This window comes from Taeniopygia guttata, chromosome 1 (assembly GCF_048771995.1).
Source record: "Taeniopygia guttata chromosome 1, bTaeGut7.mat, whole genome shotgun sequence".
Taxonomy (NCBI): Eukaryota; Metazoa; Chordata; class Aves; order Passeriformes; family Estrildidae; genus Taeniopygia; species Taeniopygia guttata.
The window spans coordinates 114,258,229-114,282,811 of record NC_133024.1 but is presented as its reverse complement, the minus strand read 5'-3'; the positions used below and the strand labels follow the sequence as shown (position 1 = coordinate 114,282,811).

The window sequence follows — 24,583 nt, the reverse complement described above, 5'->3', positions numbered from 1 at the left end:
AAAGAGCCCAGCCCCAGCTGGGCACAGGCACCTTCCAGGAGCTGTGGGGAGTGATGAGGCCACCCCCTGAATTCCACCTGAAGCAGATCAATCCCATCCTGAGCGTTCCTGCAGGAGCTCTCTGAGCTCAGCAGCTGCTCTGGGGCTGTTTCCTCAGAGCTGATTTGCTTGGAGCAAGGAGCCTCCGTGCTGTCATCCCACTAATGCAGCTCCCATCGATCCCAGAGCTCAGAAAAGCCCCGGGGTCACTCGATGGATATCCAGGGAGGGGGATAACTCTGCCATTACCAACCTGGAAGCTGCCAACTTCCAGCTCCGTGGCCTTGGAGGTGAGCAGGGCTTTGTGCACAAAGCCTAGCCCATGGAAAATCTGTGGCTTTGCCAAAGCTTTTCCTTCAGTTCCTCCCTAAATTTCAGGGAACTGATGTGGGTGCACAGCTCCAAGCACCGCCCCGATGGCACCGAGCCCTCCAGGCAGCTCCTTCCCCCTCCAGAACCTCCTCCCCACACACCTTCAGTGGGAAAAGGCAACAGGAGTTTAGGAATTTAAGATCCTTCCTTTAACATCCTTTTCTGAGCCCCAAACCTGCCGCGGTGCCAAAGGTTTGCACAGAATTCCCACCCTGTGCCCAGAGGCTGCAGCTCTCCAAGGGGACTCCCAGAAAAACCATCCAGAGAGGGAGGAAAGGGGGAAGAGAGGAAGGGAATCACGATTTGGAGAGGCTGAGAAAACCCTGTGGAAGTAATATGGTGGGAAAAACTCTGGGGAGCAGGATGGGGGCAAAAAAGGTGGAGAGATGCAACGTTAAGATAAGAAAGAATTCTTTTTAAAGTCTATTTTTAATATTTTTTTGCTGCTTCTAAAGGGGTTTTGGAAGGGAACAGAGACTGATTCAGCTGGATGCGGGTTTATGCACATGACTGTGCTGGAAAAGACTCTCTTGACAGCGATTGTGAGCTGCTGATTTGCAGCATCTCACTGCTGCTCAAGTCCTGTGGCCAGCCCTAAACCTGATTTATCTCCCTTCAGGATTTTATTTAGGTGACAAAATAGTTGCTCTTCTTGGAGTTGGGATATGGGGACACACATATCCATAAAAATCAGTATATTTTGACCAGAACTCCGGGAGTTCTGAAGGAAGGCACCAAAAAACAAACAGCAAAATAAAAGCAAATTTGAAAAAATAATATAAAACCAACAAGAGCAGAGCTGCAGGGCAAACAGATCTCTTGAAACTATGTAACCTTTTCATCTAGAGAGGTACTTTGTTTTCCCTAAACAACATTCTGGGAAGTCCTTTTATCGAGGCAAAAAAAAAAAATAAATAAAAATTGGGAAAACGCTCCGAGCGTGGCGTCTGCCTCATCCTCGCCGCTGCAAAAATGTGCAAGCGGAGCTGTGCAGAACCAAAAAATAGATTTATTGTTATTGGAGTGAGGGCAGTGGTTCAGCACTTGGCATGGCCACTGTTTACAGCAGGAATGCTCCCGGAGACAGGAAGTTCTCCGAGCCCTCTGCCGTTATTTTTCTCCTGTTGACGCGTTCGGAGCGGAAATTTATTTGCCCCGATGAAATTTTTAGTAACGAGGCAGAGAGGGGTTTTTGGGAGCTGGCAGAGCCATTGTAGGTGTGCTCAGCCTTGTCCCATGGGATGGTTTTTGGGGGTCCAACCCCTCTGAGGAGCAGCATCATCCATAAGGTTCATTCCTCAATCAGGGAATCCTAAATCCAGCTACTCAGAGCAAGCCCAAGGAATCCTGGTCCTTGGGAAAGGATTTTCCTCTCTTCTCCCGCCACCACATCCTTGCTGAATTTTTTAACCTTTTGAACGGATGGGTTTGCTGCTCACTCATCCCTCATGATGTTTTTTGGGAGTCCCAACCCCTCTGAGGAGCAGCATCATCCATGGGGTTAATTCCACAATTGGAAATTCATACCCCCAGCTGCTCAGATCAGTGCCCAAGGAACACTGGGCACTGGGAAAAGCTTCTCCCCTCCTTTCCTCCTGGCACTGAGGTTTCCATCCCTTTGGAGGGCTGGGTTTGCAGCTCAGCCTCATCCCATGGGATGGTTTTTGGGGGTCCAACCCCTCTGAGGAGCAGCATCATCCATGGGGTTAATTCCTCAATCAGGGAATCCTAAATCCAGCAATTCAAGCAAGCCCAAGGAATCCTGGTCTTTGGGAAAGGATTTTCCTCTCTTCTCCTGCCACCACATCCCTGCTGAGTTTTTTAACCTTTTGGAGGGCTGGGTTGGCTGCTCAGCCTCATCCCAGAGGATGTTTTTTGGGAGTCAAACCTCTGTGAGGAGCAGCATCATCCACAGGGTTAATTCCACAACTGGAGATTTGCACAAGCCAAGCTGCTCAGAGCAAGCCCAAGGCACTGGGAAAAGCTTTTCCTCTCCTTCCCTCCTTCCATGACCTCCCTGCCAAGGTTTCCATCCCCTTGGAGGGCTGGGTTTGCTGCTCAGCCTCACTGGGATGGCACAGAAATCTTGGCTCAAATTAATGAAGCCACCACGCCACCCTAAATCCCTTAAAAAGAAATGTCTCACTCCTGGCCTCTGGTTTTTAGGGGAAAAGTCACCTTTCAGAACAGAATGGAGGGAGAAGAGTCCTCACAGAAGAGTCATGGAAGCACAAAGAGCCTCTAACACACGCCCAGGGCACTGCCCCTTCCTTTCACTGAGTCATGGAATCATGGAATGGTTTGGGATTGAAAGGAGCAGGAAAGATCGTCCAGTTCCCTGGGCAGGGACACCTCCCACTGCCCCAGGCTGCTCCAGCCCGGCCTTGGGCACTGCCAGGGATCCAGGGGCAGCCACAGCTGCTCTGGGAATTCCATCCCAGTCCTGCCCACCCTCACGGGGAAGAATTTCTTCCCAATATCCAAAGAAAATTCCAATTCCCATTCCCTTCCACTGTCTGCAGCATCCTTCCAATGCCACGTCCTTATCAATCCAAACTCCAAATAAATATTTGACTTCAAACTCTATCAAATGACCCTTTTTTTCTGTTGATTGCTGATGGATTTCTCCTATTTTCATCCCATCTGGCAAACTCTGCTTATTGTGACTCCAGGATCTGATCCCACGTCCCCAGCAGCATTCCAAAGGCTTGGATCAGAACCTGGACGCCTGCTTAATACTGGTTTTACGACCCTGTTGAAGGGCAGCATCCTCTGTTTTGCACATACTTTTATAATTTTGAGTGCATTTCAGTCAAAAAAATAAAACCCATTTCAACCAAGTGCTCAAATAACACAGCCTGCACAGAAGGAGCAAAATTCTGGCTTGGGAAGACCAATAAAAATAATTGGATTTGGAAGCCCGGCCAGTAATTTTTGGAGTTTGAGTATTTTTGAGATTTTTGTCTTAGAGTGATTGTTTTTTTCCCTGGGAATCCTATCCATAGGGAAGAGTCCTGAGGGCAGAAACTGTGCTTGGTAAAATCTCTCATGTTCTACAAAGCTACACCTGCTTTGGCTCCGTGGAAATTGAAAAATATCACAAAATTTACTCCAATTCCTCTAATCCTGAGGAAATATCTGCATGGATTTAATTTTCCATCCTTTCCAAGGTGCAGTTTTTAAAACTCTCCTGGAGCTGCAACTCTCAGGTTTAGATTGAGATCTCCTGCAGCAAGCCAAGACACTTCTCCATTAGTTACTCTTAGGATAACCCATTAATAATCATTTTCATCTGGAAAACATGTTTATTTTTCGGGTTTTTTTGAATCTTACATCCTCCAAAGAAGATAGGAACTGGGATTAATGATTCCATGAGGAAAATATGTCGTGTTCCCCAAGCCACAGAGCTTTCCCCTCTCCAAAATAACTATTTATTTTTTATTTTAGCCAATGAACTTCTACAATGTCAGGCCTTTTGCATCAGATCCATTTCATCAGAGTGACCTAAACCGGTTCTTTATCCACTAAAAAAACAGGGATACGTTGCAGCAGGAGCAGTTGGAAGCTCAGAATGTTTGTGAACAGGGGGCGAAAAATCAAGATTAATTTTGTTTTAAGCAGGTGATCAGGCCAAGGCGGGAGGCTGAGATTGGCTGGAGTTTTAAAAGGACATTTTTCTTCCCGAAATGACTCCTGAGCCAGACAGGCAGGTTTGCCCAGTAGCATTCTCCAACTGGGCTGAGGAATTGGAGCCTTGGATCCCAGCCAAATCCAATGGAAATCTCTTTGGTTGAGGAAGAAAAAGCCAATTTGCTTTCCTACCACATCTCCAGGTTTTGGGTGGCCTGTGATAGTCTTGCTCCTATTTTGGGTGTGAAGAAAATCAAATGTTTTGGGTTTTTAGCTCAAAACAAGCAGCACGGGGCAAACTCTGCGTGTTGGGCACGGAACAAGGCTGAAACTTTGGCTGATATTTGGTGCCAAATATTGATGTGGGGAAATCAGCCCCCAGACCAGGGGGATTCGCTGTGACTCTCCTAAAACCAGGAGAAAAACATGGAAAACAATCTTTGATACAGATTGCCTTGCTGCATTTCATGGAAAAAATTGAAATTATTTATAAAGCGTGTCAAGAATGGGAATTTCCTCCTCGGAAGGCACAGAGCTGTGGCTGCTGAGAGGATTTTATGGGGATTCTGATGATCACCACTCAAAACCATTCCTGATTCTCCATCAGGGATTTGAAAGAAGGATTTTAAATCCCCTGAGGGACACAAGGAGCCTCCACCGTGGCCTGAACCGAGGTGAACTCTCGGTCCCTGCTCGCGCAACGCCCCTGGCACCGCATTATCACCGGTGGCACTGAGCTGATCCCAGCTCAAATATTCCACGGCAAACAAAGTCGGGGTTCATTTTCCTGCAGCCAAGTATCAAAGGCAGCAGTGCCCTTTGAAGCAGCCACCTTCTGCTGCAGGCCTTGTGCAAATGCAGCAGAACAGCAGCTCCCAAATCCCGCACAAAGGCAAACAATCCCCACCTTTGGAAAACAATCCCCTGGCGGAGGAGTAAACAAAAGCATCCATTAGTCACCGCCCCAAAGATGGGCAGGTGAGGATGTTGAACCTGGGAGCCTGACTAAGAGCACGAAGCATTCCCAAATCCCTCCACTTAAAGGATCCTCAGCACCTGGCTCTGGAGAGCACACCTGGAAAGCTCAGGATGGTGTGTGAGCGGCTAAAGGAGCAGGGGAAGGGTTCCCTATTCCCAACAAATAGGGCCTGCTTTGTCCCAGCTGCTGGATTTTGACCTCCAGGCTCCCCCAGTTGCCTGTTATGATTTCCAGCCTCATTACCATGGCCAGGAACTGAACTACAGGTTTGTTTTTATGAGCTTCTCCAGCACTCTGCCAGCTATTCATTTGAATCTTCTAAACAGTCAGCTCTGAATCATAATGCAAATTCCATTTACTGAAAAGGTGGTACCTTTAATATTCCAAATGACCACGTTTAATGACTGATACTTTTAGACATTACAGCATCCCTCATGTTTTCAGTAAATGGATATAATTTGCTCTGCATTACCCTATTATTATTCCTCACTGGCATTACAAGGCGACGTTCTCAGCTGCGGGTGTTTTCCATTTGAAGGCGGCCCAAACAACACAATTTGAGAGGCAGCTGCCTCTGTACCCTCAGCTAAAAACGCTGCAGCACCCAGAGGAAAACTGGATGGGGATTTTATTCCTGAAATGTGTTTAGTGCCCCGGCAGTGCTGTGGCGCTGTTTGTGTTGGAAGGGTGTCCACGGGTGCTTTTCACTTCAAAGGCGAGGAAAGGCTGTTGTGTATAATCAGGAGAACTTCCTCCTCTCCAGCCTGACACATCTCCCGTTCGGAATAAAAGCCAGAAGTGGGTCAGCTTTGGGACTTCCCGGAAATCAGGAATCCGTGTGTGGAACCGGGACACGGCTCGGGTGTCGCGTGGGAACAGAGGGAGGGGAAAGTGCTGAGGAAGGGGCAGCACTCCCTGACCTCTGAGGGACACCAGAGCACAAATTGCTCCAAAATGAGACCTCCTGAAGTTCAGGAGGTGCTGCCCTGTCACTAAATTGTCCTGGAATAATGCCGGAATACCACAATGCCCCATTCCAATTTTAAAGACAAATTAAACAGAAGGAAAATACATAATAAAACACCTGAATTCACACTGGAAATGTGATGGATTTTCATCCTGACCTTACAAAAAAGAGAGAGGCTGCTCCTTCTCCTGAGCTTTTTCTGAGCCCCAACTTGCTGGCTCTCTTTGGGGGTTTGACCCAACCTCCCTGAAACCCCCTCATCATTCTATTAGTTGATTTTAAGTGCTTCTCTTGGAATTTATGGGATTTAGGATTAAGGAGTGATGTTTTAAAGGGCATTCTGCTGATTATTTTGGGATGAAGCTTTGTGCACCTGCCCACTCACGGGCAACACGTCAGGTGCTATTTGAAGCTTCCTAATATTTTTGGATAGTCCACTCTAAGTCAGCTTCAACTCTTATTTGTTATTTATGCTCCAAAAGCCTTTTTATTTCTACCAGTAACTACTGGTTATGGCAGAGATAAACCAGATTTTTAATCTCTCTTGCCTGCCTGGCCTCTCCGTATTGCAGGAGACACCAACTGCCGTGACTGTTAAATTTTGAGAGGAAAACAGCTCAGAGAAAGAGCCTTCAGCAGGTCAGGAACCTTTGAAATCTTTAGATCTAAGTGGGAATTATTTGTATTTTCAGCCTGACTCTCTCTTTTGCAAAAATCACTTTTTGCAGAGAGTGCTGGGGAGCCCCAAGATGACTACAAGCTGAAAATTCTCATTTTAAATTGAAAATCAGCCACCTAAACTTAACCACGGGTAATATTGTGCTGCCTAAATTAGGAAGGGTGGCTGCCAGAGCCACTCTCTGGGTGGATTTTTGGGTTTTTTTCCCCAGTGGGATTTCACTGCTTAAAAATCAGAGCGACGCGGAAAAGCGGGAAAAACGCGGAAACCCATCCCGTGCCTTTGGAACGGAGCCACGCTGGATTTTCCAGCATTCCCTGGTGGATAACAGCTCCCAGCTCCATGTCCACGGGCAGGAGATGGAGCTGGATTTTCCAGCATTCTCTGGTGAATAACAACTCCCAGCTCTGTGCCCAGGGACAGGAGATGGAGATGGAGCTGGAGCCCTGTCAGAAGTCAAAATGTCCCTCAGACATTTTTGGATGTTCCAGGCCCAGGTCAGAAGCATTTGAGACCCTGGCAGGCAGCTGGAAACAGCTGTGATTTTGGGATTGAACCATGGAATGATTTACCAACCTTGCAGGAAGAACAAGAAGTCACAAAAGTTTAGATATTATAGTAGAAGTAGTCACAAAGCAAAGGGAAGAATTTTTGAGTGTTGTACAGGGGGGTTTTGGTTTTGTACATGGGGGTCAGAAGTTTTAAGATGAAGGGATCTGGACCTGCCCTGTCCTCCCTCTTTCTCCTTCCTTCCCTCCATGTTCTTGGTGATGTTGGCACTCACAGATTGGTTTAGAGTAGAAAAGCACCATTTAACTGTAACCATGGAACACGTAATGTACCATATAAAAGATAGCAGCAGCCCTGGGCAGGGGAGAGGAGGAGGAGGAGGAGGAGGAAGAGGAGGAGGAGGAGCAGAAGAAGAAGAAGAAGAAGAAGAAGAAGAAGAAGAAGAAGAAGAAGAAGAAGAAGAAGAAGAAGAAGAGGAGTCAGAGAGGATGTCAGGGTGTGTGTGTGCCTCTGCCTGAGCTGCTGAACAAACCACAGCAACCCCAGAAGAAAATCTTTTAGATAACTTGCAATAAACTACCTTGAGTCTGGACAACAGAAAACTACCGAGCCTTTCTTTGAAAGCACGGCTTGGAGGAGAGACTTTTCCACCACACAGAGCCACCCCTGACCTAGGGTGAGCTTTGGCAGAGCCCCCCGTACCTCTGCCGCTCCTGCCCACGAAGCGCAGGTCGTTGAATCGCGCCACCTGGTTCTTCATGGCGGCTGTGGCGTTGCGCAGCTCCGCCGAGTAATTCTCGTCATTCCCGGCCATCACCGTCACCAGGGTCCCGTCAGGGACGTCCCCCAGGGCCACCACCTGCGCCAGAAAGAGCAGAACCCTCAGTTTCCTTTGTTCCATTCAGAAGTCAAACCAGGGGGGAGAAGCCGCGGTGAAAATCTGGGTGGGTCAAGCGGGTGTTGGAAATCATTCCTGATTTGCTGGGGATGGGAATTCTCTTCACCCCCTCAAAGTGTTGGCCCCTTGTTACTCTCTAATCAATGCTGGAAATCATTCCCAATTTGCTGGGATGGGAATTCTCTTCTTCGTCCCCAAGAGTTGGCCCCTTTGTTATTCTCTAATCAATGTCAGAAATCATTCCCGATTTGCTGGGATGGGAATTCTCTTCTTCCCCCTCAAGAGTTGGTCCCTTTGTTATTCTCTAATCAAGGATTTTCAATTTGGGGATGGAATTAAGGATCTGAAATTATAAATTCCACACACGCCCGCTGCTAAATGGTAGCGCAGTGGTTGACTTGTTGCTGCACTAAAGCGTTTTCCAACCCAGATAAAAAATTCTTCTCACCATGTCCTGGTGAAACAAAGGACATAAGATAATTAAATTTTAAAATATCTTTATATTACCATAAGTTATACTCTTTAAAACTCATCTTTTTTTTACTCCTCATTGTGGATTTCTACCATTTTAAACCCGATTTTTCCCAATGGTTGGACAGAAATTTTTCTTCCTTGATGCACCTCCGAAGCACCCAGCATGATGTGAAATGAAAAATGCTCTGAGACGAAAAATACAGAAAACGAGCTTTCCAAAATCTCTGTAATTGTCAATAAATAAATTCAAGTAGCAGCGCTCGATGGTTTGATTTATATCAGGAGCTCTTAACAGAGCTGCCCAAGCAGAAATCCAGAGCAAGGCCGTGGAAAATCAGGCCTCAATCAAATCTTTAATCCCAATTTACTGAACAATTCCTTTCTTTCCCTCAGGAGCATAAAGCAAATCATTTTCAGACCTCACCCTCCCGTGGATGGATGGAAATCATGACCTGAACTAAGGACTTTCCCCTTTCCCCAAAATATTTGTGCTCTTTGGTGCCAGAATCCATCAAACCTTTAGGAACGCAGGGTTCGCTGAGGTTTTGATGAGAAATATAAAGATTTCTGAACTTTAAGATTCTGATTTTTTTTTTTTAACTGTTAACATTGATTTAATGATGAAAAATTTGATTTTTCTTGCAGCTCCTTTTATCCCCCAAACAAATCCAACCTGCTGGAACTCCGTGGACATCTGGGACCTCCCTCCGTGTCCTCTGACAAAAATCAGAGCTTGAATTACTTTGTCTGATTTTCTTTAGAACCCATTGCTGTTTCCCCAATTCCACGGCACTACCACCACAAAATCCCCCTAAACCCCCAAAAAAACAAACCCAGAGATAAAATCCAGTTTGTTTTTAATTCCTCTTTTGCCCTCTGGAAGAGGAACCAGCCTCGCATTGCGTCCTCGAGATTTTCCTTCCTCTTAACATTTTCTGACTTCAGTCCAGGCAGTTACAATCGGCTGAAGTTTGTCACAACCTGATTTTTATTTCTCTTTTCTGATCTGTTCGCTCTTTAAAAACAGGACCAGCAGCTCCTTTGCTTGATCCAGCCCTGATTTTTATTCCCCAGCCACAGCCACCTCCCAAAATATGAGAGAATTCTCCATTTTCAGGTATTTCACAGCTTTTTTTTTCCACAGGAGCCTGAGCTTTTCACTTCTGTCCTCTCCCCTTGCTCACCCCTAACCCTGGTTTTCACTTCCACATGCAAAGTTAAAATCTCTGGGTCAAAATTCCCTCTTTACATCTTGATTTCAACTTCCTCTTTCCCCGTTCCTCCCCGGCCGCGATTTTTGGGTTTTTGTTCTCCTCTCTGCGCTGTAATTTGGTTTTTTGGGCCTGCACTCAGCTCTCCTTTTCAGATTTCTCTGATTTTGGCAGAAATGAGGCCTTGTTGGAAATGCTGAAGCTTGGAAATCATCACAAAATCAGCAACTCTGCAGCCAGTTCTTAAAAAATCCTGCGAAACCTTGATGCATTCACATCTAATAGACAAAAAACAGGGAAAAGGGAAAACCAGGGCAGTACCCTGCCATGCAAATATTAACTTTAAGGGAATTTATGCCCGGATTTTAAGCTTTCATTAAGTTTTTCATGGATCTAGGGCCAGTTGTCTCTGACAGAAATATTTTAAAGCTTTCAAATCCCAACCTCGGTGATAAAAAATGGGAAGAGAATTCTTAAAACCGATTTAAAAACTGACCCAGCCCAGAAAAGGAACTGGACTTGAAAGTCACAGACAATAGAAACAGAAATACAAATATTTACATTAGAAAAAAGACTAAACAGATAAGCTGGGACTTGTTTCTGGAGTTATCAAGGACTTGGTTGTACTTTTTACCTCTAAAAATTTGTATTTCCCGAGGAGCAAGAAGAATATCAGTCTTGCAGTGCAGTGGGGTATCTAAATTTACTTCTCCTGCATCAATTAATCCAAATTGGCCTCTTAAATGTATATTTGGATTCTTAACAGCTTTTGGACAATGAATTGACATGGCACCTTATTGGTTATTGTGAATTATTTTTCAAATTGCTCAGAATCATTCTTAAATTTAGGAAAAACCAATGCAAATGGATCACTTCGGTTTGAAATAATATCCCAATCCTGCAGATTTTTAAATGGATTTTTCTAAATGTGAGGAGAAAAGTCTCTGCCTGCCTATTTTTATTCCTACAGTGAATAAATACAACAAATATTCGATAAAACTCAGCTCTTTTTGTCAGATACAAATTAAAATATCGGCAGCAGAGGAATGATCTGAAGTGAATTTATTTTTTTTTTCCCTGGGCCAAATGATCTGAAAAATCCCAAATTTTTAAAAATGGCTTTGCAAATACTTAATATTTAGTAGAAAACCACTGAGATGTAGCAAATCCTTTCGGGATTTATTTCTCAGCCATCCACGGCGAGAGAATTTGGGGGGGAAGATGAAGAACACGGAGCCAGCAGGTGCCTCCCAGGCCATTCTTCCAGCCTCTCCTCCTGAAACCTTCTCCTAATTTTCGGGTGGGTTTGGTTAATTTTTTTATTATTATTTTATTTTTCTCATGGTTATTTCCAGGTGGAATTATCCAAATTTCCCAAACTCCTGGAGGAGCAGCGTTTGGAGCGGGGTGAAGGTTGAGGCTGCTGGGGACAGAGGAGGGAAAGTGGTTGCGGGTATCTCTGAAAACCTCTGGAATTTTTTTTTCCACGGGCGATTTCCACCGGGAAATTCCCAGGGATGGGACACGGGGATCGGGCAGGAGAGGGAAGAGCCACTTCTCCTGTCCTTCCTCTGGGATGTCACCCGGAGTGGGATGCCCCAGGAAAAATCGGGATTTCTCTTCTCTTCCCTCCCGCATTTTCCCAGCAGGAAAACTTCCCAGTTTTCCTGGGGCTAATTACCAGCCCGCTGCGTGGGGAAGAGTGTAATAATTAATGGAAATGTGGGAATTTCGGAAATGACCCGTGGTCGGTTCCTCCCTTTGCTCCGCTCTTATCTGCGGCAAACGAGAGCAGACACAATAAAAAACTTTTCCCTCCTCAGCAGGAATTCCCGAAGCTGAGCTGATTCCCTTTCTCCCTCGTTTCTCCTCTCCCCAAAACACAGGAAAACTCGAGCCTGGTGGCCTTTGACACACATAAAATTAAAAAGGTTATGTTGAAGCAAGCGGGGTTTAGTGACCGCAAAAAAAAAATTAAATAAATAAAAAAATTTAATTTTTTTTGGCTTGGCAAATCCCGATCCTAAATCAAGCCCCGGGGAGCTGCGTGTCCGTGCGGCTCCCGGCTCGGAGAAAAGGATAAGGAGAAGAATTCCCAATTTTTTTCCTTCCCTCGTTCGGGAGCCAAACTACAACAGCAGCGAGAAAAAAGCGAGTTCAGGGAGTCAGCGACAGTCCCGGCTCAAAAATACAGCGGGAGCCACGGGAGGAGGAATTTACTCCAAGGAAGGAGGATTTTACTCCAAGGAGGGAAGAATTTACTCCAAGGAGGAGGAATTTACTCCAAGGAGGAGGAATTTACTCCAAGGAGGGAGGATTTTACTCCAAGGGAGGAGGAATTTACTCCAAGGAGGGAGGATTTTACTCCAAGGAGGGAGGATTTTACTCCAAGGGAGGAGGAATTTAGGGATGATTTTACTCCAAGGAGGGAGGATTTTACTCCAAGGAGGAGGAATTTACTCCAAGGAGGAGGAATTTACTCCAAGCAGGGAGGATTTTACTCCAAGGGAGGAGGATTTTACTCCAAGGAGGGAGGAATTTACTCCAAGGAGGAAGATTTTACTCCAAGGAGGGAGAAATTTACTCCAAGGAGGGAGGATTTTACTCCAAGGAGGGAGGATTTTACTCCAAGAAGGGAGGATTTTACTCCAAGGGAGGAGGATTTTCCTGGGAGCCGCGTAACGGGAAGGGAGGAAAGCACCACAAACATCCCCCGCAGGGCTCGGGACAGGAGGGAGCCGCGATGTTCTCTCCCATTCCCTCTCCTCATCTTTTCCCAGATTTTATTTGGATTTAGCCAGGGATTCTGCGAAAGGAGGGACAGATCCAAGGGTCTGCCCGGGTTAGGCCGCGAGTTTTTGCTGCTGTTAAAGCGGGCCAGTAAAAAAGAGGAAATGTGGTTTTTGGGATTGTCGCTGGTTGGTTTGGGGGGTTTTGTCCCTCCGAAAGTCGCTGCAGGGGAAAGGCACGACCCGAGCGGGACAGAGGGACAGAGGGACACAGGGACAGAGGGACACAGAGACAGAGGGACAGAGGGACAGAGGGACAGGGGACAGAGTGACACAGGGACACAGGGACAGAGGGACACAGGGACAGAGGGACACAGGGACACAGGGACAGGGGACACAGGGACAGAGTGACACAGGGACAGAGGGACAGAGGGACACAGGGACACAGGGACACAGGGACAAGGGACAGAGGGACACAGGGACAGAGGGACAGAGCACACAGGGACACAGGGACAGAGGGACAGAGGGACAGAGTGACACAGGGACACAGGGACACAGGGACACAGGGGACACAGGGACACAGGGGACACAGGGACACAGGGACACAGGGACAGAGGGACACAGGGACAGGGGACAGAGGGACAGAGGGACACAGGGACAGAGGGACACAGGAACAGAGTGACAGAGGGATAGAGGGACAGAGGACAGAGGGACACAGGGACACAGGGACACAGGGACAGAGTGACACAGGGACAGAGTGACAGAGGGATAGAGGGACAGAGGACAGAGGGACACAGGGACACAGGGACACAGGGACAGAGTGACACAGGGACACAGGGACCTGCCAGCTTCTCCCGGCCCTTCGCATCCCCCGGCTGCCCCTAAACCTGCCCCGACCGCGGCCCGGAGCGGGAAGGACGGGAAGGATGGAGGGAAAGAGGGAAAGGAAAGGATGGAAGGAAAAAGGGAAGGGCTGGAAAGAGGGAAAGGGTGAAAACAACAGGAGAAAGGAAAGGAGAGAAGGAAGGAAAGGATGGAAGGAAGGAGGGAAAGGGAAAGGGAAAGGGAAAGGGAAAGGGAAAGGGAAAGGAAAGGAAAGGAAAGGAAAGGAAAGGAAAGGAAAGGAAAGGAAAGGAAAGGAAAGGAAAGGAAAGGAAAGGAAAGGAAAGGAAAGGAAAGGAAAGGAAAGGAAAGGAAAGGAAAGGAAAGGAAAGGAAAGGAAAGGAAAGGAAAGGAAAGGAAAGGAAAGGAAAGGAAAGGAAAGGAAAGGAAAGGAAAGGAAAGGAAAGGAAAGGAAAGGAAAGGAAAGGAAAGGAAAGGAAAGGAAAAAGAAAGGAAAGGATGGAAGAAGGAGGGAAAGGATGGAAGAAGGAGGGAAAGAATGGAAGGAAGGAGGGAAAGGAAAGGATGGAAGAAGGAGGGAAAGGATGGAGGAAAGAGGGAAAGGAAAGGATGGAAAGAGGGAAAGGATGGAAGGAGAGAAGCGCGGAGCGAGCCGGCAGCACCTCCGAACCCCCATCCCCGCATCCTTCCCCCGCTGTTTCCCCCCATCCCCACCCAGCCCTACCCAGGACCCACCTTGAAGGCGATGGGCAGCGTCTTGTTGCAGCGCCAGTGCGTGGGCAGCACGGAGCAGAGAAAGTTGGGGCTGTCGGTGCGCACCAGCTCCCCGGGATGATCCGCCAGGACCTCCACCATGCTCCGGTCCGCGGCGCGCATCTTCCCCGGCAAAGCCCCTCCGTGCTCGGCACCGGGCAGCGCCAGCGGCTCGCTCATCTTCCCCGGGCTCAGCGTGGTGGAGGGCGGCGTGAAGCGGCGGCTGGTGCTGGTATCTACGGGGATACGCATCACAACAAGCCTTTAGAGCCACACAAAACCTCCGCTGAGTTCCTACCGAGCGGCTACGCGAGCGCAACTCCTCAGCGAGACGCTCTCCCGGGACCAACATAAAGGGTGCGGGGTGAACCCCGCAGAGAAATCGGTCCTCAGCCGGTTCCCCGAGTGGATTTTTTTGCTGATTGACTCAATTCTCGCTTTCCTGGCCCGGTGGAATAGATCCCGTTAATCCGATAAACGCGAGGGTCGTGCGGGAGCGGCTTTGGCCGGGATGAGGAAAGGGAGCGCGGCTAAAGCTCATCCCAAAGTGGCAGGAAAAAGTAAAATTTTTTTTTTTACGAGCCGGTGTTCCCCAGTTCCTTCCAGGTGATTTCTCGCCGGTGCCGAGAGAAAGCAAAAAGCGTCTTCCGGAGGGAAAAAATCACAGTCGGAGGGAAATTCGGGGCTGTTCTTCGGAGGAGGAGGATGGTGAGCAAAGGTCAGCCGGCTACAACTGGATAGAAATTCACGGCCACACACTCACGCACACGCACTTCATCAAATATTTACAAGAGAATCTGTAGAGAGTTTAAACACAACGGGAATCCATTAATGTTCTCCGCGAGATTTGCTTTTTCTTTTCTTTTCTTTTTTTTTTTTTTTTTAAGCAGCCTTGAAAATGAGCTTCAGTAGTTTAGTTGGCGTTGCTCTAAGAGCGTTCGTGTCACGACCTTTCAATCATTCTTGCGCAAAAAGGAAAAATAAAAAAAAAAAAAAAGAAAAGAAAAGCTCAGTGCATGGCGTTCAAGCTTCAGATCTTTAGCTTTGGTAGAACGCTTTTCATTAATTGAAAGAAAAGTCACAGCCGATCGCAAACGCCGGAGCTGAGAGGTCCAACAGCTGCAGACTCGGGGTTGGGGATGTTGGTTAAATTGTGGGTTCTCTCTGTGGTTTTGTGTGTGCAACAGCGCTCTCTCTCTCCCACTCACGTCCTCCTCAGCAGTCAAACCAACAGTCTGCAACAACTTCGGCGCTCCTTGCCAATTCTCTTTTTTTTTTCAGTATCTCAGGCAGTCTTCCTCTAATTCGGCCACAGGAACCGGCTGCTCAGCAGCATTTGAAGCGCAGCAGGTGGAAAGCTGCTTTGGCAAACATGACTTTTCTCCCTCTCGTCCTGCGGGATGGAACCCGCCGCGCACGCAGAAACCCAAAAAAAACCACCGGCGACAGCAAAAAAAAAATATTAAAAAGCGGAAAGAGAAAACAAAACCAAAAAAATCCCTCCCCACTCAGCTCAATCTCTACTTTTGAACGGGTGAAATCTTTCCTTCCGCGAACCAGGCGGCGGTAGGAGGGGGTGACCCACAGCGGCGGCGGCAGAGGCGGAAAGCGGCGGGTGCGATCAAACCGCGGAGCTGCCGGGTGGATTTTGGGGAGCAGCTCCAGCCTGGGCTCGGCCCCAGCGCTGTTCCACTACCGGGAGCGGAGAATTCCTGCCGGGATGGATGCGCGGGGCGGCGGAGGGAGCGCTGCCGGCTTTGGCTGGAGGTGACCGGCAGCGAGTCGGGGCGGCGGAGGCGTGCGGAGGAATGTCATTCCCCCGGTGCTTTGCATACGGGGAGGGCACCGGCCAATCACGGCACTACCGGGGCGCGGCCGCGGGCCGGGGGCTCCCGGCATCGGTGCGGGGCCACCGCGGCTCCGCGGCTCGTTCCTCCGGGGCACCGCCCGACCACCGGGACCCCCGCTCCTCCCACGGTGTGGTCCCCCGCTCCTCCCACGGTGGTCCCCGCTTCTCGCAGGGTGGTCCCCGCTCCTCCTTTCCGCTCCGGAGCTTTTGGGGGGCGTCTAAAGGGGGTCCCGGGCACGGCCGCAGCCCGGTTGGTGTCCCCGCAGCCCCCTTGGGCAGGAGCGCCCGGCGCCGCTCGGTTTGTTGGGGAGGTGGTGGCGATGCCAGCCTTCCTCCTCCTCCTCCTCATCATCATCCTCCTCCTCCTCCTCCCGGCACAGCCCAGCGCGGGGACAGCACCGCCGGGAGCAGCTCGGGCACAGCCACACGGCCACCAGCGGGTCGCTCTGAGCCCGCGGAGCCGGTAGCAGGATGCTGGGTGGAGGCGGGGCGGCCGCGTCGGGCTGGGATTTTGGGTTTTGGTGGCTTTAAAAAAATTTTTTCCCTTTTATTTTATTTATTTTTTTTTTAATGCTATTCGCCGATTCCGCGAGTGTAACCCAGACCGGGAACGGGGCGATCCCGACCCGTCCTCGCCGCGCTCTCGGCGCTGTCTTTGCTCTTCCCTCCGCCAAATCGCACTCCCCTCGCCCGTCGCATGCCCGTCCCTCCCGCGGCCACCCGCGGCAGCTCGGATGGATGATGGATGGATGGATGGATGGATGGATGGATGATGGATGGGTGATGGATGGATGGATGATGGATGGATGGATGATGGATGGATGGATGGATGGATGGATGGATGGATGGATGGATGGATGGATGGATGGATGGATGGATGATGGATGGATGATGGATGGATGGATGGATGATGGATGGATGATGGATGGATGGATGGATGGATGATGGATGGATGGATGATGGATGGATGGATGGATGGATGGATGGATGGATGGATGGATGGATGGATGGATGGATGATGGATGGATGGAGGGATGGATGGAGGAATGGAGGAATGGAGGAATGGAGGATGGAGGGATGGATGGAGGAAGGGATGGAGCATGGAGGGTTGCAGGTGGTCGCGGGGATCCCCCGGGGCCGCTCCGGTCGGGGGGAGCCGCTCCAGGGGCGGCGGGGGCGCGCTGGGTGCAGTTCCCGCCGTGGCCGCGGGAGGGCGCGCGCCGCCCGCCGGCCGAGCGGCACCGGGGACGGGGACGGGGGGAGACCCCGGGATTTGGGATTTGGGATCGGGATTTAGGATTTGGGATTTGGGATTTGGGGTCGGAATTTGGGATTGGGAGCGGCCACTGCGGCTCAAGAGCCGCTCCCACCACGGCCCATCCCGTCCCCACTGGGGCTGAGACCTACCGCATCCCCGGGATTTGGGATTTGGGGTTGGGATTTGGGATTTGGGGTTGGGATTTGGGGTTGGGATTTGGGATGAGCGGCCTCGGGAGCTGCTCCCACACGGTCCTGCCTGTCCCACAACAGCTGAGAACCCTCCGCAACCCCGGCACAGCGCCCCGGGCACCCCACGGCACCAGGGGATGCTCGGCTTTGCCGGGAGCCGCCTTTGATGCTGCGCCCTTTAACCCAATTAAACCGAATAAAAAAATTAATTAAACCGGCGGGGAGAGTTCGGCTCCTGCTACAGGGAGAGGGATGCGCCGGGGTCCCGAATTCCCGGTGCCAGCCAAGCTTTCCCGAATTTGGTGTTCGAACTATTTCACCCCAACTTCCTAAATGTTTCTAACTTGTAAACATTTTTCTTTATTTTAATTATTTTTAATCCCGTGTTTTCTACTTTTTCGCGTGCAACGATCCCGAATTTAATTCACTTTTCTATTTTAAGGGGTAAAAAAAAGAGAGAAATATCGAGGCGAACGGCTGTTACAAACCACAGCTTAAAAAGCATCTGGGCTGTATTAGTGGCTGATAACTTTTTACGGGCATGGCAGAGATAAGAAGAGTTATTTTACTGATGTGCATCCATCTGCTAAAACGTGAAAAAATAGCCTTTAATTATTTCTCTGTTTTTTAGTCAAGAGCTGGGGAGGATTTGACATTTAAATTCACGAACATTTTGAGCTGAACTTCACTCCCTGCTTTGCATCTCTCCTCAATTCGAGCTCCTTGTAAACAGAAAATAAACACGAAATAAACGCAAAATAAACGCGAAATAAACGCAAAATAAACACAAAATAAACAAACGCGCCCCACGCGCGTGGGGAGACACAGAAACCGCCACGATTTAGCAGAAAATCCGCATTTTTTCCAATTTTCCCCCATAAATTCCCGGCGTTATCAGGGTTTAACATGGGTTAAAAGCGACAATTTTCTATTTCACTCCCTTTTGCGAGGGAAGGTGAGGAGTTAAATCAGAGAGAGCAGAGCCAGGGCAAACACCGCGGGGAGGATATTTTGATTTTTTGGTACAAATCGAGCTGTTTATTTTACAGCCCCATTAGCATCGCCCGCACCTGGCTGCGTTTGGTTTTATATATATATATATTTTTTTTTTTTTTCAGTTTTGTGGTTTTTTGTGGGTTTCTTTCAGTATTTTTTTTTTTTTGGGCCAATTCCATTCATCCTCTCCTTTCTAATTTTATTTTTTTGCATGATAAATAGAGCAGCTCTCAGGGGTGTCCTCGTGTTGCTCTGGAAAAACGGGAATTCAGCAGCTTTTGGGAATGGGAAGAGACGCGAAGCTGATGCTGCTCCTCCCAAAATTTAGCATCCCTAAATTTAAGACGGGCGCTGGGTTTTGGGATCGTTTTTGGGAATCGCCACGGGTGCTAAAACTTCCCCAATTTGTATTTTGACACCAATTTCTATTCGCTGGAAACAAACCCCAAGGGAATTTCCATCCTCCGCGGAATCCTCGAGCACAAAATCCCGATTTTTTTCCCCACATCGCAGCCAAGGAAAACGCCAGAGAGAGGCGGCAACAATTTCGGGGTGAATTTTAACAACACAAGGTCAATATTCCCTGGCCAAGTTCTCCCCTTTTGCACCCGAATTTCTTTAATTTATACCCAAAAAAATCCCCGATCCTACAAATCTCATCAATTCACCGAACTGCTGGTTCATTGCTAGAAGCAAAACACACTTAAAACACCACTATAAATGTATTTTTGTCAGGTTTTTGAATTATCCCTGTAAATATTTATTGCGTTGGAACTGCTGCCTGAGCTGAAAAAAAATCCTATAAATTAAATTAAATTATTTGAGGGTTTTAAAAATGGAATATTGCCCAAGGAAAAGGGACAGACAAGAAAGAAAAAGATGATTTTTGTCCTTATTTCCTGCACTGGTGTTTCACACGCAACGGGAAATCCCCCAAAATATCAGCAGGAATGGGGGGGATGGGAATTCCCTGACTCCCGAGGATCGGGAAGTGCCCAAATCCCTGTAGGAATTTTGGCTTTGATCGCTGCCACAGCCCCAAATCCCTCCGGGAGCAGGGAAAGTGCCAGAGCTCATCCCAGCAGCGAGAAATAACCCCAAAAATGGGATTATTTGGGATCCTGGAAAAAATTCCCAGGGGATTGCAGCGCCTTGAAGAGCCTCAGTTAATAACGGTGCTAAAAATCCCAAATCCTGTAGGATCCCCAGGTGATAATGATGGGTAAAATCCCAAATATTTTAGGAACTTCAGGTGTAAATGATGGGTAAAATCCCAAATCCTGTAGGATCCCCAAGTGAGAATGATGGGTAAAATCCCAAATATTTTTAGGATCCTCAGGTGATAATGATGGGTAAAATCCCAAATCTTTTAGGATCCCCAGGTGAGAATGATGGGTAAAATCCCAAATCCTTTAGGATCCTCAGGTGACAATGGTTAAACCCACATTGATTTTAGGGTTCTCAGATGATAATGGGACTTAAAACCCCATTACTTTTAGGATTTTCAGGTGAAAACAGTGAGTAAAATCCCAAATATTTTAGGATCTTCAGGTGATAATGATGGGTAAAATCCCAAATCTTTTAGGATCTTCACGTGATAGTGGCTAAGACCCCATTGCTTTTAGGATCCTCAGGTGATAATGGGGCTTTAAACTCCATCGCTTTTAGGATGTAATAGTAGTGGGTAAAATCCCAAATCCTTTAGAATCCCCAGGTGATAATGGCTAAAACCCAATCACTTTTAGGATCTTCAGACGAAAAGAGTGGGTAAAATCCTAAATCCTTTAGGATCCTTAGGTGACAATGGCTAAACCCCCATTGCTTTTAGGATCAACAAAGGAAAACTTTGGGAAAAGAAAGGAGCTTTATGAAGGCTGCCCTAGAGTAGAGGCTGGGCAGAATTAAGGAATAAAATGGATTTATTAAAGGATTTCCTCATGGATCCACCTTGGGCAGCACCAGAGCCCAGCCAGGGCTGCACCCAAATGAACCAAAATGGTCCCAAAATGGTACCAAAATGGCCCCAAAGTGGCCCCAAAATGGTAACAAAATGGCCCCAAATGGCCCCAAAATGGCCCCAAAATGGTCCCAAAATGCACGAGCGCTCCTGGGAGCTCTCACTTCTCCTGGGACAATTCCCCTTCAGAGAATTCCCATTATTTTCTGGGGTGTTTGGAGCTTGTTGGGTTTGTCCCCACCACGGATCTGCCCTGGGGTTCAGAAAATTCCCATCAAAACCTCAGCACCTCTTTATTCCAGGTGGGATTTGAGTGCCAGGGGGGGATCCCTGTGCCAAGGTGGGCACAGAGGGAGATCCCTGTGCCAGGATGGGATCAGGGGGAGATTTTAGGGCCAGGATGGGATCACAAAGGGTGATTTGAATGCCAGGGAGGGATCAGGGAGAGATTTGAGGGCCAGGATAAGATCGGGGGGAATTTTCAGGGCCAGGATGAGATCCCTGTGCCAGGATGGGATCAGAGGGAGATTTGAGTGTCAGGATGGGATTGGGGGGAAATTTGAGTGCCAGGCTGGGATCAGGGGAGATTTGAGTGCCAGGCTGGGATCAGGGCAAAATTTTAGGCCCAGGATGGGATCAGAGGGAGATCTGAGTGCCAGGATAGGATGAGGGGGAATTTTTAGGGCCAGGATGGGATCCCTGTGCCAAGGTGGGCACAGAGGGAGATCCCTGTGCCAGGATGGGATCAGGAGAGATTTTAGGGCCCAGGAGGGATCGGAGGAGATCCCTGTGCCAAGATGGGATCAGGGGAGATCTGAGTGCCAGGCTGGGATCAGGACAAGATTTTAGGCCCAGGATGGGATCAGAGGGAGATTTGAGTGCCAGGGAGGGATCAAGGGGAATTTTTAGGGCCAGGATGGGATTCCTGTGCCAAGGTGGGCACAGAAGGAGATCCTGGTGCCAGAATGGGATCAGAGGGAGATTTGAGTGCCAGGCTTGGATCCCTGTGCCAAGGTGGGATCAGGAAAAGATCTGAGTGCCATGGTGGGATCAGGGGGAGATTTTAGGGCCAGGATGGGATCACAAAGGGTGATTTGGGTGCCAGGGAGGGATCAGGGAGAGATTTGAGGACCAGGATAAGATTGGGGGGAATTTTCAGGGCCAGGATGAGATCCCTGTGCCAGGATAGGATCAGAGGGAGATCTGAGTGTCAGGATGGGATGAGGGGGAAATTTGAGTGCCAGGCTGGGATCAGGGCAAAATTTTAGGCCCAGGATGGGATCAGAGGGAGATTTAAATGCCAGGATAGGATGAGGGGGAATTTTTAGGGCCAGCATGGGATCCCTGTGCCAAGGTGGGCACACAGGGAGATCCCTGTGCCAGGGAGGGATCAAGGGGAGATTTTAGGCCCAGGAGGGATCAGAGGAGATCTCTGTGCCAGGATGGGCACAGAGGGCGATTTGAGTGCCAGGCTGGGATCAGAGGGAGATTTGAGTGCCAGGATAGGATGAGGGGGAATTTTTAGGGCCAGGCTGGGATCCCTGTGCCAGGCTGGGATCAGAGGGAGATTTGAGTGCCAGGCTGGGATCCCTGTGCCAGGCTGGGATCAGAGTTGGTCCAGGGAGAAGAGGGAAGGAGCAGCCCAGGTGATCCAAGTGGATCCCACATCCCAGCTGGGGACCCTGAGGCCTCTCCTGTCCCTTTTAAAGGGAATTTTATAGGAATTTTGTAGGGGATTTGTAGGGAATTCGTCCTTTCTGGTGACTCCTCATCCCCAAACTCTGACCCTGAGCTTGTCCCTGGTTCTCTGCTCCCCAAATCCCACCTGGATTGGGACCAGGAGCTGAAATTCCAGCTCTGCTCATCCCCTTCCCTTCAGCCTCCTCCAACCCTGCCCTGAACCCCTCCAGACCTTCCAGCTTATTCCAGAACTATTTTTATTTCTGATAAAAACCTCCCTGGACACAGCTCCAAACAATGTCCACCCCCTTTTTAAAGGAATTTTGCTGTGGGGTGACCTCAGCCAGGTCCTGTTTTCCAAAATCCAGATGCTGCACGTGATGCCCACAACACAAAATCAACTGTAAAATTCATTTTAGAGCCTTTAAATCTGATTTTCCTCCAGTTCATCTGCACAGTGATGAAATCAGGGACTGGAACTGCCCTAATTTTAGGTTTTTTTATCCAGAAAAAAGCATCCTGGTGGGATTTTAAGGTGGGAATAATCTGAATTATCACCACAAAATCAAATCTGTGCATGGCAATATTTAAGAAATATTTGGGTTATTCCCTGCACAAAGCATCCCTCATTAAAGCCCCAGAATATTTGATTTATCTGCTGGATCTGCAGTGTCCTGGGGAGCAGAAATTCCATCTGGACCATTCCTGACTGGACACTCAAGATCCCTGGGCAGGGATTTTGCTCCAAAACCTTCAGGCAGGGTTGGAAATTCAAGATTATTCCAGAACTATTTTTATTTCTGATAAAAACCTCCCTGAACACAGCTCCCAACAGTGCCCACCCCCTTTTTAAAGGAATTTTGCTGTGGGGTGACCAGAGCTGAGCAGGATCAGTCCTGGAGCAAATCCAGGTCCTGTTTCCCAAAATTCAAATTTCCAAAATTCAAATTTCCAAAATTCAAATTTCCAAAATACTGCACGTGATGCCCACAACAAAAAATCAACTGCAAAATTCATTTTACAGCCTTTAAATCTGATTTTCCTCCAGTTCATCTGCACAGTGATGAAACCAGGGACTGGAACTGCCCTAATTTTAGGTTTTTTTAATCCAGAAAAAGCATCCTGGTGGGATTTTTATGCGGGAATAATCTGAATTATCACCACAAAATCAAATCTGTGCGTGGCAATATTTAAGAAATATTGTGTGGAAGCAAAGCAGGGAAAGGGCAGGATGGTCCCAAGGGAACGGCCAAGCACAAATTTCGAATTTCAAGTTTCAAATTCCAAATTTCATCCCCTCAGTGCCAGGGTTTGCCCTATAAATACACAGCAAAATATTGATAATCTATAGATATATTATAAGTATTATATGTGTGTGTTATATAATATATAATATATAAAATTTATACTATATTACATGACATTTCATTACATTATATTATCTCATATTATACCATATAATAAATATAATATAATAAATATAATATAATAAATATAATATAATATAATATAATATAATATAATATAATATAATATAATATAATATAATATAATATAATATAATATAATATAATATAATATAATATAATATAATATAATATAATATAATATAATATAATATAATATAATATAATATAATATAATATAATATAATATAATATAATATAATATAATATAATATAATAAAATATAATGTAATATAATGTAATAAAATATAATGTAATATAATATAATATAACAAAACATAACATAACATAATATAATATACTATGATATAATATAATATAACATAATATAATATAACAAAACATAATATAACATAATGTAATATACTATGATATAATATAATATAACATAACATAACATAACATAACATAACATAACATAACATAACATAACATAACATAACATAACATAACATTAATTACATTATATTATATTATATTGCATCACATTCTATACCATTATATTATATTATATTATAATTATGTTATGTTATGTTACATTATATTACATTATATTATTACATTACATTACATTATATAATATAATATAATATTATACCCTATTACATTATATTACATTATATTAATTAATAATATATATTTTAGATATATAATATATAGGTCTATGAATTGAGCTTAAAATTCCCATTTTTTTTCCCCAATTATCCTCCTACTAAAGTTATTTTGGGTGCTTTGATGGGATTTTATTTGATTTTTCTTTTGTGAGGGATTCAAAACTCCTCAGCCCTGGAGGCTGAACCTTTAATTTGGATAAAAACCATCAAACCTGGGATTGGGAACAACCACGGGACCCAAATCAACCCCAAAATCCTGATCCTTCATCCTCCCTTTACCAAATATTCCCAAATTTCCTCCATCCCACAGGAAATTCCACCACATGGACATCATCTCCCCAAAAATATTTGAAATAAAAGTGATTTTTTGGCGTTTCCTGACAAAGAAACGGCGGCAGTTACAAAGATTTCCAAGGTTTTCCTCAGAGCAACAAAACCTGCAGGAAGTTCCTGATTTCCAAGAGAAATTCTGATTTTTAGAGGTTTGG

At 47.0% G+C, this 24,583-nt stretch overlaps 1 protein-coding gene and 1 long non-coding RNA gene across 3 annotated transcripts in view; one reads left to right on the top strand and one right to left on the bottom strand.

Annotated features, from left to right (window-relative positions):
- RUNX1 (RUNX family transcription factor 1) overlaps positions 1-24,583 on the bottom strand; it is a 190,608-nt gene that overhangs the window by 84,934 nt on the left and 81,091 nt on the right. For both annotated transcript variants that reach the window (XM_030284489.4, XM_072936008.1), the window contains exons 3-4: positions 14,067-14,320; positions 7,879-8,035 (exon numbers count right to left, since the gene is read on the bottom strand). In XM_030284489.4, the coding sequence (XP_030140349.1) occupies positions 7,879-8,035; positions 14,067-14,320 (411 nt within the window). The remainder of the gene's footprint in view (positions 1-7,878; positions 8,036-14,066; positions 14,321-24,583) is intronic.
- On the top strand, positions 14,172-15,581 carry LOC140685131 (uncharacterized). Its single transcript, XR_012058364.1, has 2 exons — positions 14,172-14,802; positions 15,366-15,581. It is a non-coding gene; the product is annotated as an uncharacterized lncRNA (long non-coding RNA).